Source organism: Ruditapes philippinarum, unplaced genomic scaffold (genome assembly GCF_026571515.1).
Source record: "Ruditapes philippinarum isolate M1 unplaced genomic scaffold, ASM2657151v2 ctg2184_1_1_1_1, whole genome shotgun sequence".
Classification (NCBI taxonomy): Eukaryota; Metazoa; Mollusca; class Bivalvia; order Venerida; family Veneridae; genus Ruditapes; species Ruditapes philippinarum.
Genome location: NW_026860819.1, coordinates 60,102 through 72,868, shown reverse-complemented (window position 1 = coordinate 72,868; position 12,767 = coordinate 60,102). Strand labels below are relative to the sequence as shown.

General features: G+C 35.5%; 1 protein-coding gene across 1 annotated transcript in view; it reads left to right on the top strand.

Moving 5' to 3' along the window:
* LOC132713478 (uncharacterized) overlaps positions 1-12,767 on the top strand; it is a 32,530-nt gene that overhangs the window by 10,541 nt on the left and 9,222 nt on the right. Inside the window, exons 10-17 of the mRNA XM_060696092.1 lie at positions 2,227-2,403; positions 4,057-4,215; positions 4,580-4,780; positions 7,419-7,597; positions 7,932-8,091; positions 8,386-8,628; positions 11,589-11,712; positions 12,083-12,229. Of these exons, the coding sequence (XP_060552075.1) occupies positions 2,227-2,403; positions 4,057-4,215; positions 4,580-4,780; positions 7,419-7,597; positions 7,932-8,091; positions 8,386-8,628; positions 11,589-11,712; positions 12,083-12,229 (1,390 nt within the window). The remainder of the gene's footprint in view (positions 1-2,226; positions 2,404-4,056; positions 4,216-4,579; positions 4,781-7,418; positions 7,598-7,931; positions 8,092-8,385; positions 8,629-11,588; positions 11,713-12,082; positions 12,230-12,767) is intronic.

The following is a 12,767-nucleotide window of genomic DNA, read 5'->3' as shown; positions in this document are numbered from 1 at the left end:
GCTTTTGTGATCGCTTTTCGTCCGGCGTCCGTCCGTCCGGCGTCCGTCCGTAAACTTTTGCTTTAAATGACATCTCCTCATTAACCACTGAGCCAATTTCATCCAAACTTCACAGGAATGTTCCTTTGGTGGTCACCTTTAAAAATTGTTCAAAGAATTTAATTCCATGAAGAACTCTGGTTGCCATGGCAACCGAAAGAAAAATCTTTAAGTATCTTCTTTTAAACAACCCTAAGAGCTAGAGCTTAGATATTTGGCATGAAACATCTTCTAGTGAGTGTCTACCAAGTTTGTTCAAATAAAAGCCCTGGGGTCAAAATTGGCCCCGCCCCAGGGGGTCATTGATTTTCCCTATATGCATATAGTAAAAACTTAAAAAATCTTCTTTTATAGAACCCAAAGAGCTAGAGCTAAGATATTTGGCATGAAACATCTTCTAGTGAGTGTCTACCAAGTTTGTTCAAATAAAAGCCCTGGGGTCAAAATTGGCCCCGCCCCGGGGGGTCATTGATTTTCCCTATATGCATATAGTAAAACCTTAAAAAATCTTCTTTTAAAGAACCGTAAGAGCTAGAGCTTAGATATTTGGCATGAAACATCTTCTAGTGAATGTCTACCAAGTTTGTTCAAATAAAAGCCCTGGGGTCAAAATTGACCCCGTCCCAGGGGGTCATTGATTTTCCCTATATGCATATAGTAAAAACTTAAAAAATCTTCTTTTAAAGAACCCAAAGAGCTAGAGCTAAGATATTAAGCATGAAACATCTTCTAGTGAGTGTCTACCAAGTTTGTTCAAATTAAAGCCCTGGGGTCAAAATTGGCCCCGCCCCGGGGGGTCATTGATTTTCCCTATATGCATATAGTAGAAACTTAAAAAATCTTCTTTTAAAGAACCATAAGAGCTAGAGCTTAGATATTTGGCATGAAACATCTTCTAGTGAATGTCTACCAAGTTTGTTCAAATAAAAGCCCTGGGGGTCAAAATTGGCCCCGCCCCGGGGGGTCATTGATTTTCCCTATATGCATATAGTAAAACCTTAAAAAATCTTCTTTTAAAGAACCGTAAGAGCTAGAGCTTAGATATTTGGCATGAAACATCTTCTAGTGAATGTCTACCAAGTTTGTTCAAATAAAAGCCCTGGGGTCAAAATTGGCCCCGCCCCAGGGGGTCATTGATTTTCCCTATATGCGTATAGTAAAAGCTTAAAAAATCTTCTTTTAAAGAACCCAAAGAGCTAGAGCTAAGATATTAAGCATGAAACATCTTCTAGTGAGTGTCTACCAAGTTTGTTCAAATTAAAGCCCTGGGGTCAAAATTGGCCCCGCCCGGGGGGTCATTGATTTTCCCTATATGCATATAGTAAAAACTTAAAAATTTTCTTTTAAAGAACCCAAAGAGCTAGAGCTAAGATATTTAGCATGAAACGTCTTCTAATGAGTGTCTACCAAGTTTGTTCAAATAAAAGCCCTGGGGTCAAAATTGGCCCCGCCCCAGGGGGTCATAGTAAAAACTTAAAAAATCTTCTTTTAAAGAACTCAAAGAGCTAGAGCTAAGATATTTAGCAAGAAACATGTTCTAATGGGTGTCTACCAAGTATGTTCAAATAAAAGCCCTGGGGTCAAAACTGGCCCCGCCCGGGGGGTCATTGATTTTCCTTTTATGTGTATAGCAAAAACTTAAAAATCTTCTTTGAAAAAACCCAAATAGCTAGAGTTTAGATATTAAGCATGAAACATCTTTAAGTAAATATCTACAAAGTTTGTTCAAATAAAAGCCCGGGGGTCAAAACTGGCCCTGCCCCAGAGGTGTCATTGTTTTTAACGATATGTGTATAGTAAAAACTTTAAAAATCTTCTTTTAAAAAACCCAATTAGCTAGAACTTAGATGTTTAGCATGAAACATCTTCTTATGGGTGTCTACCAAGTCTGTTCAAATAAACAAATAAAAGCCCTTGGGTAAAAATTGGCCCGGGGGTGGGGGGGCTATATACAGGTGAGCGACCTCAGGGCCATCATGGCCCTCTTGTTAAGTATTCCCTGTAGAAAAATAAATGATAACATAGCCTGAAATCAAAATTAATTGAATCGCAAAACAATGATCCAGAGTCAAATCAAGAGAAAGATGAAAGATGAATTGTTGCACCCCTATATCTCATATATATGAAAATGCTTTAATTTTATTGAACTCAGAGTACTTGAATGAATGTTATTATTGTGTTTACCAGGAGATGAAGAGAAGAGCCGGAATGTTAAATGATGATAATGATGAAGAGGATGATATCTACAGTGATGATGATGACGATGATGTTGGTAGTCATGCTGAAAACCTGAAAGTATTTTGTTGTAGCTCCACAGAGTATCAGAAGATGAAAAATCTGCTGACAGATGACGGCCCTCCACAGGTATATTGTTACTGTCCTGTCTTTTCTCCGAGAAAAGCATGCAAGAGTGCAAAGAGTATTTCTTTGAAACTATAAAGTTGCAATATGACCATAACTGTTTATGTGACAGGATCTTTCTCAGGAGTGATTTATCTCATAAATATCACAAAAATCAGCTTGAAATTGTTAAAATGAGAGAAAATCTTGCACATACATAGTGACAAGTTAGTTCCAAATTTGTGTACTCCTTGTGTCCTAGAAATATACAAAATCCAAGGCTCGAATTTAACACTCTCAAAATGCTAGTTGAAAAATGATTTTGCGAGTTAGATTTATGACTACTCGCAATTTTTTGCGAGTTGAAGAAAAAACGGAATATGCTCATAATATAAATGGGGCGTTATATTCGCAGGTAGCCGAGTGATAAACTATGCGCGCACTTGCTGTCTGGTTTACATTTTCTATACCTTAACCTCGCTTAAAAAAGTACACAAATTTAAACCAGTCCAAATGTTTTTTTGTCCGTGTAAATCAAGCGTGATCGAAATAAAATGTCTAAATGAAAAATAACGAACTTCTTCCCACTTACTGAAGCAAATGTGTCTTCCGATAACAATACTCTGAGTACAGAAGATGATTCCCAGTCTATCAAAAGAAAGACATCAGACCTTCAGTTAAAACGGTTAAAAAATGGGAGAAATAACTGCACGTCAGTCTTAAGTACGAACTCGATGACGATGGAAATGTTGCCAAAATATTTTGCGCCGATTGTTGTACGCATAATCCAGACCAGACATCGTCAGTATGGCAACAATATTGCATTATTATTTTTTTACATGTAGATTGACATTTGATAATAATCCCTGTCCCCTAAATCAAGTTTTTGAGTAGAAAGTTACGTTGCTGATTCGTACATGATAATTTAAACAATTAATGAATGTACACAAAAGTTTAAACAATTTTGGAATTAAAAAATCATTGTGACATTGTAAAAAGTGCTAGTTGAATACAGTTTTTGCTAGTTAAAAATTTGTCCACTAGCAAAAAATTGCTAGTGGCCAAAAAAGTTAAATTCAAGCCCTGAAATCAGCTGCAGGTGTGTTACCTCTAAAATTGATGCTTAATTCCCACTTGTCAACTATTATGCATCAGAGGCAGTGTTTATTCTAGGATTCGAAAAACGGGGGATTTTTATCGAAGTGAGAATTTATTACATTTGTTGATCTTTTTCCTTCTTTGTCTATGTAAAATTTTCCCCCTTCTCAAAAAATAGGGGTGAATACTCAAAAATATGGGTGAATCACCCCTCCTAGAATAGACACTGTCAGAGGGCAAGGTTTATCAATACTCATGTTGATTGTAGCAGAGGTTACATGTTGAGTTTTGTGTAATTGACATATACATTGAAAAAGCCAGCGTTTATTTAGTAAGATATAACTAATACTCTTAAAACAAACAGACCCACACAGTTTAAACATACTTAATTTAGCTCGAGTATGATGAAAGCTTGAGGTATATTTGAACCTGTCTTGTGACCTGGGCCTAACCTATACTGGTATATTATATGAGAAAACATGATCATGACCCCATAATTTCAGTCAAGAGGCAGACACCTTTATAACAGGGCCACGGCTCCAACTCAACTAGTATCTGTATATATGGTTGTTATTTCAGGTATTTAGTACACTAGAGGATACACAGATTCCAGCATTAAGACAGTATGTACACGAGATGACGAGTGTGAGACGTAGACAGTGGGTGGAGAGACTGATACGTAATGTAGGCAGATTTGTGTTTGATCTACAGATGTACATGGCAGAGGGAGGTGATATGGTAAGTATGTTTATTGTATTCTATGTAAAAAAAAAAAAAAGCCTAAAAAACACAAAATTTTAATTTCTTACACAGATCAGCTTGGGCACCTTAAACAGAACAATATACAAAAAGAAATATGCAGGGGAATAAATTGCTAATCATAGTTTTGTACTATTCTTAGACAGAATTTGCTTAACAAATTTTGGGTATTTTATACTATAAGAATACTTATTTTGATAAAACGGAGTGATCAAATGATCTGAAACTTTGCACACAAGTTATATGTCTAGACCTACATCAAATGCAACATTTATCTCGAAAATTTATTTCAAGTCCCGTCATATCAAAAAAACCTCATTGGAGTGAGTCCCTTTAATTTTAGAAATCTCGAGACAGAGTGTTTGCCAAGACAGCCATAGATTCTGAGCTTCAGAAGTTTGATACTTCCCTGGCTCCGGTGTTTGAGAAATTAACATCAGATATTGATGGTGTATTTGATGGCAGTATCAGACAGAAGGTTGAGGAAGGAGCCACTAATGCTGCTGCTGAAGCCAATGATACCTGCTCTAGATGGGGAGCTCCGGTAACACATTATACCTCTTTCTAGAATTAGTTAAAATTGTCACCTTTTAAACATTCCTACAGATGTATATAGTTTTGTTTTCCAGTGATTTCTTGCTTATATATTACAGCCGAATAAAAGCTGTTCCCCCAGCTAAGAAAAGTTATATTTATCCTGAAAATGCAATATTTTCCCTGAAAAAAAGCCCTTGTGCACATTTGTCTTGACAACCGTTAGTAAATAGCAGCTGACTTAGATCTGCTTTGCATTAGTAAATAGCAGCTGACTTAGATCTGCTTTGCATGTTAAAATTGAAAAGTTTATTAAATATGTGGCTATTATATGTTTCATTCTCAGTTGCGAAATTTCCTATTTTTAGCTCACCTGTCACAAAGTGACAGGGTGAGCTTTTGTGATCGCTTTTCGTCCGGCGTCCGTCCGGCGTCCGTCCGTCGTCCGTCCGTAAACTTTTGCTTTAAATGACATCTCCTCATAAACCACTGAGCCAATTTCATCCAAACTTCACAGGAATGTTCCTTTGGTGGTCCCCTTTAAAAATTGTTCAAAGAATTTAATTCCATGCAGAACTCTGGTTGCCATGGCAACCGAAAGAAAAATCTTTAAATATCTTCTTTTAAACAACCCCAAGAGCTAGAGCTTAGATTTTTGGCATGAAACATCTTCTAGTAAGCGTCTACCAAGTTTGTTAAAATAAACGCCCTGGGGTCAAAATTGGCCCCGCCCCAGGGGGTCATTGATTTTCCCTATATGCATATAGTAAAAACTTAAAAAATCTTCTTTTAAAGAACCATAAGAGCTAGAGCTTAGATATTTGGCATGAAACATCTTCTAGTGAGTGTCTACCAAGTTTGTTCAAATAAAAGCCCTGGGGTCAAAATTGGCCCCGCCCCTGGGGGTCATTGATTTTCCCTATATGCATATAGTAAAAACTTAAAAAATTTTCTTTTAAAGAACCATAAGAGCTAGAGCTTAGATATTAAGCATGAAACATCTTCTAGTGAATGTCTACCAAGTTTGTTCAAATAAAAGCCCTGGGGTCAAAATTGGCCCCGCCCCGGGGGATCATTGATTTTCCCTATATGCATATAGTAAAAACTTAAAAAATCTTCTTTTAAAGAACCCAAAGAGCTAGAGCTAAGATATTTAGCATGAAACATCTTCTAGTGAGTGTCTACCAGGTTTGTTCAAATTAAAGCCCTGTGGTCAAAATTGGCCCCACCCCGGGGGGTCATTGATTTTCCTTATATGCATATAGTAAAAACTTAAAAAAATTTCTTTTAAAGAACCCAAAGAGCTAGAGCTTAGATATTTGGCATGAAACATCTTCTAGTGAATGTCTACCAAGTTTGTTCAAATAAAAGCCCTGGGGTCAAAATTGACCCCGCCCCAGGGGGTCATAGATTTTCCCAATATGCATATAGTAAAAACTTAAAAAATCTTCTTTTAAAGAACCCAAAGAGCTAAAGGTAAGATATTTAGCATGAAACATCTTCTAATAAGTGTCTACCAAGTTTGTTCAAATAAAAGCCCTGGGGTCAAAATTGGCCCCGCCCCAGGGGGTCATTGATTTTCCCTATATGCATATAGTAAAAACTTAAAAAATCTTCTTTTAAAGAACTCAAAGAGCTAGAGCTAAGATATTTAGCATGAAACATGTTCTAATTGGTGTCTACCAAGTATGTTCAAATAAAAGCCCTGGGGTCAAAACTGGCCCCGCCCGGGTGGGGGGGGGGTCATTGATTTTCCTTATATGTGTATAGCAAAAACTGAAAAAATCTTCTTTGAATAAACCCAAATAGCTAGAGTTTAGATATTAAGCATGAAACATCTTTAAGTAAATATCTACAAAGTTTGTTCAAATAAAAGCCCGGGGGTCAAAACTGGCCCTGCCCCAGGGGTGTCATTGTTTTTAACTGTATGTGTATAGTAAAAACTTTAAAAATCTTCTTTTAAAAAACCCAATGAGCTAGAAATTAGAGTTTAGCATGAAACATCTTCTTATGGGTGTCTACCAAGTCTGTTCAAATAAACAAATAAAAGCCCTTGGGTAAAAATTGGCCCGGGGGTGGGGGGGCCTATATACAGGTGAGCGACCTCAGGGCCATCATGGCCCTCTTGTTCAAGCTATATTTTTCCCCTTCAGAAAGCTGCATGTTTTTTTTAAAATATCACTGTCTTCTTATAGTTAGGTCAACTGATACAATTATGAAGATAGACTTGTGGTTGCTGAGGTAAAAGATGCTGATCCTCACAACTTTAAGTTTAACTTTTGTCATGTACCTTTTCAAAATGTAAGTGATTTTATCCAGGCCTTTACCTGTGCTTGATATAACACTTGGATTCTTCATCTACCTCTAAAAGATACTGTGTCACCTTATGGTGTTTACAGGGCTATTACGATTTGATAACTCTAGCAAACAAACAAGGATTTAATTCTTCTTTAAGTACTATGCTTATCTATAGCAAAATTTTCAGAAATAACTATGGTAGTATTTATATTTTACTACTGTGCTTCTTCAGCTACAATTTTGCCAGTTGTTTACGACAAGAACATAGATAAATTTATAATATACTAAATTTGTTTTACATTTAGAAAAGGTGATTTGTTATATTTCATATACTATACAACAATTGTTAGGTAAACCGTGATAAGACAAAGGACAAGAAGTCTGGTGGTTTACACTGGGCAACATACAGGGCTACAGTTAGAAGACAAGGTGTGTTTACCTCTCATTCCTATGGACCTGTTGACTTTAATGAAGATTTAGCAGAACCCATGTATAGAAGTATGACCATTGTATGGGATAGAGCTTTTAGGTATGCATATTATAGACATAGTGCATGTAAGCTTGGGCCCAAATTATTAGAAAAAGGTAAGGTTAACTTTACCTGTGATGAGGAAGATTGTTTTAATTTTTTAATATTTGATTTTGTTGAAAATAATTTACTTACTTACTTACTGGCATATGCCAGTATCTACGATGAAGGAAGTGGTCCGAAAATAATTTTAGAAGTTGTATTCCTATTTTGCTTTGATGTAGAGTGATGGGGCGCCAGTGAAAATGCTTAGAAAAATTGTACACTACAAGTGAACCTTAAAGTACCTCCTTTCTGTTATAAATGTGTACTTGAAATCTCTTGATTTTTGCAGTGGAATGCTGTGGCGAATATTGGACAAACTAAAGCAGGAAATCATTGTCAAGTTAAAGACATTTATAGTTGATCTTACACCTATGCTTGAGGGGCTTGGTATCCAAGCAGCCAAAACTGTCAGAGTTACCACCCTTCTTTTGAGCAGTGCTTCCAATAAGGTATGTCTTTGTAATTTTTATATATTGAGGAAAGAAAAAATACAAAATTTTATTTATATTTTATAGGCAGACCTATATGGATCATATTTAGGATTACAAATTTGTAGTAACTCAAAAAATTGTATTACTACTTTTGTCATATCAGTATTGATTTTGTAATTATAATCTTGAGGTCAGAACACTTCATTGTCCTAACTTAATTAACATATTGGCCTTGAACGTGTTCTGACGTAACCTGTGTGATATTCCAGGTACCTAAACAAGTTTAGTAATTTTATGAAATTTATATTGCAGTTGACTGAAATGGTGGCTCATTTAAAGGATATTATAACAAACAAGCAGCGTGACATCTCGCGTATTATTACACCTATTGTACAGACAAGTCTGTTACCAGAATACATGACGGGTGCCGCTGAATGTGGTCCAGGCACGTATATGAGGATAAAAGCCTGCATGTCAAATGGTATAGATACAAAACGATTCACAATGTTTGATGAAGCTACACAACAACTAATGAAGTATCTCATGGAGTTGCAGGTAACTTACTTATAGGGCTGTCATTGGATATCGCGATACCCATATATCATTGATATTCATCATCCGATACAATATCGATACACACTTTCAAATATAGATACAAGCTAAAAAAAAAAAATATTTCTGTTAATGAATATAAATCTCTATTTTGCCTAATAACAGAAGTCACTTTTTCCAATTTTCTTGGCTAATTTGAACTATAAACAAATTTCGGTGACAAAACAGCAAAAATAAACTTTCTGTTAGTATGTAGTATTTGTAATATCTAATACAAGCATGCATATCATCATGATCCCAATTTATAACATATTTACATGTTTTTCATTGTATTTACTGTCAAAGTCGATATTTCATCGATATTTGTCTTTCGATATATTGATACAAAATTTTCCATCAATGACAGCTCTACTTATATAAATAAGTAATATAATTGTTCATTAAATAGAGACAACTTCATGTCCCTGAATTTTCAACTCTGCTTACTCAGCGAACTGAAACAACTTATATGTCCTGATAAATTCTTGATGTATAAGTTGTTGTGTTCAAATGAAACATGTTTTCCTCATTGTGATGGAAAGAGAAGATTTTAATTGTTTCATGATTATGAAAAATATGTGTCATGTCTTTATTGTATGATGAAAATCTAAATGTCACGTAGCAAAATGATAATTATACCCCCAAAAACGAAGTTTGGGGGGGTATAACGGAGTCACCCGGTGGTCGGGCGGTTGGTCGGTCGGTCCAGACGTCCGTTGCATTTTCCTTGTCCGGAGCATAACTTGAAAACTAATGGTTGGAGTTCAATATAACTACATACAATGGTCAAGTACATTGAGAGGAAGTGCAGTGCACAAGAACCATAACTCTATCTTGACTAATTACAGAGTTATTGCCCTTTGTTACTTTTTCCTTGTCCGGAGCATAACTTGAAAACTACTGGTTGGAATTCAAAACAACTTCATACAATTGTCAAACACAATAAGGGGAAGTGCAGTGCACAAGAACCATAACTCTATCTAAAGTAATTACAGAGTTATTGCCCTTTGTTGCTTTTCCATTGCTTTTTTTTTTGTCCATTGCATTTTCCTTGTCCGGAGCATAACTTGAAGACTAATGGTTGGAATTCAATATAACTACATACAATGGTCAAGCACATTGAGAGGAAGTGCAGTGCGTAAGAAACATAACTCTATCTTGACTAATTACAGAGTTATTGCCCTTTGTTACTTTTCCTTGTCCGTGGCATAACTTGAAAACTACTGGTTGGAATTCAAAACAACTTCATACAATTGTCAAACACAATAAGGGGAAGTGCAGTGCACAAGAACCATAACTCTATCTAAAGTAATTACAGAGTTATTGCCCTTTGTTGCTTTTCCATTGCCTTCTTTTTTTGTCCGGACCATAACTTGAAGACTAATGGTTGGAATTCAATATTACTACATACAATGGTCAAGCACATTGAGAGGAAGTGCAGTGCATAAGAACCATAACTCTTTCTAAAGTAATTACAGAGTTATTGCCCTTTATTACTTTTCCATTGCTTTCTTTTGTCCGGACCATAACTTGAAGACTAATTGTTGCAATTCATTATAACTTCATACAATGGTCCAGCACATTGAGAGGAAGTGCAGTGCACAAGAACCATAACTCCATTTTGACTTATTACAGAGTTACTGCCCTTTGTTTCTTTTCCTTGTCCAGAGCATGACTTTAAAACTACTGGTTGGAATTCAAAACAACTTCATACAATGGTCAAGCACAATAAGGGGAAGTGCAGTGCACAAGAACCATAACTCCATCTTGACTAATTACAGAGTTATTGCCCTTTGTTACTTTTCCATTGCTTTCTTTTGTCCGGACCATAACTTGAAGACTTATTGTTGGAATTCATTATAACTTCATACAATGGTCAAGCACATTGAGAGGAAGTGCAGTGCATAAGAACCATAACTCCATCTTGACTAATTACAGAGTTACTGCCTTTGTTACTTTTCCTTGTCCAGAGCATGACTTGAAAACTACTGGTTGGAATTCAAAACAACTTCATACAATGGTCAAGCACAATAAGGGGAAGTGCAGTGCACAAGAACCATAACTCCATCTTGACTAATTACAGAGTTATTGCCCTTTGTTACTTTTCCTTGTCCAGAGCATAACTTGAAAACTACTGTTTGGAATTCAGTACAACTTCATACAGTTGTCAAGGACATTAAAAGGAAGTGCAGTGCACAAGAGCCATAACTCCATTTTGACAAAATACAGAGTTACTGCCCTTTGATACTTTTCCTTGTCCGGAGCATAACTTAAAATGTACTGGTTGGAATTCAAAACAACTTCATACAATGGTCAAGCACAATAAGAGGAAGTGCAGTGCACAAGAACTATAACTATATCTTCAGTATTTATAGAGTTATTGCCCTTTGTTCTTTTTCTTTGTCTTTCTGGACTTATTACAGAGAAATTCAATTAAACTTCATCAATGGCCAACCACATTGAAAGGAAATTCAACATACATGAACCACAATTATCTTTAATTGCCCACAACTATAACTCTATGTTTCAATTCTATTACAAGGTATTCTGTTACTAGTAACATCCTCATTTCCGAAGCAGACTTGTGGGGGTATTAATCACATTTAGTGATAGTTCTAGTTATAATTTGTTTTTATTGGATTGAGGTATTGCTTTGAAACCAATACTTATGTCAGTATTTGACAAAAAAAATTCAGTGAATGGTTTTACGTACCACCTAACTATTCCAGTATACAATTTAAGATAAATCTTTAAAATCTCTTTTACCTACCTTCACCTCTAGAGTTCATAAGACATATGTAGATACAATTCCTATATATATTTGCTATAATTTATTACATGATTGCTTTATGTACAATATTTCTTGTAATATTATACTGAACTTAACAGTGAATTAACAGGGGCTATATTATTGGTTATTACAGAATGAGATAGTGCAGTATGTACACCAGGTGTGTCAAACTCTGATACAGGACTTGAGAACAGCATTTGAGCCACTTTGGGAGGCCCCAGCCAATACCTCTGTCATTAGATCAGCTTTTAGACAATGTAAGTCAGTGTTTGGATATTAGAGTTCCTATAATGGTATACATGTAGAAAAATTGATCTGACATATTCCTTATATAAAATTGCAGATACATATAGGTTCAGGTGTTAAATGCATTGTTCTGTTAATGATTCTAAAATCAAAATTTATGAAAACAGTATTAAGGCAAGTCTCCTGAATAAAGTAAAAAAATAATAAAAACGAATTTACGCAATTTTTTAAAGATTAGGCAATATTTTGTCTTCTGATTATTATATATACATTCTGTTTATAATAAAAAAAATACATTATATATAAGAATATTGTTTGATGAAGTGTATTTTGTTTTATGACATTATTGACTGGTAGTATGATATTATGGAATGTTTACAGCAATTGGTGAAGTATGTACCAGGATGCATGACATATATGATGAGGCAGGTCTGTCACATAGTGAGGAGAGAGCTCTTATGTCAACCAGCAACACCAGTACTGGCCAGGAAAGCTCGAACTTTTCTACAACAAGCAGCTATGATTCTGGTAATTTGCAGGCATTTTGATAATTAAATGCTTAAAAACTAGATGTTCATTCATCATTAATGAAACAGTGAAAATCATTTGGTAGAATCATCTTATTTCCTGAAAAGCAGAAGACCATGTTTGTTATCTCTCTTTTTTTTTCATCCCCCTTCCAAATATGAAGGGGATATCAGAAATGGTCTTCGTCCATGCATCCATCCCACCTTTGTCCGGAGAGCGTAACTCGTCAACAATTTTCTCCAAATTTAATATACTGACAGAGCACATAGGGAGGAAGTACCTTGCTATTCTCTTATCAGATTTACTTTCAAAGTGTTGTGTAGAACATAACTCCAAAAGTACTTTGATTTTTCATCAAACTTAATACACTGCACATACAAAGCACATTGGTGGGAATTACAATGTGCAAGAACAGTAACTCTTACCTTTCATATATTTTTATGGATTTTCTTTAAACTGCATATACCCATATTCTTATCTTCATTGCCTTATTCTTTCTTCACTTATTGACAACTGTACTTGGCTTGACCATAACTGA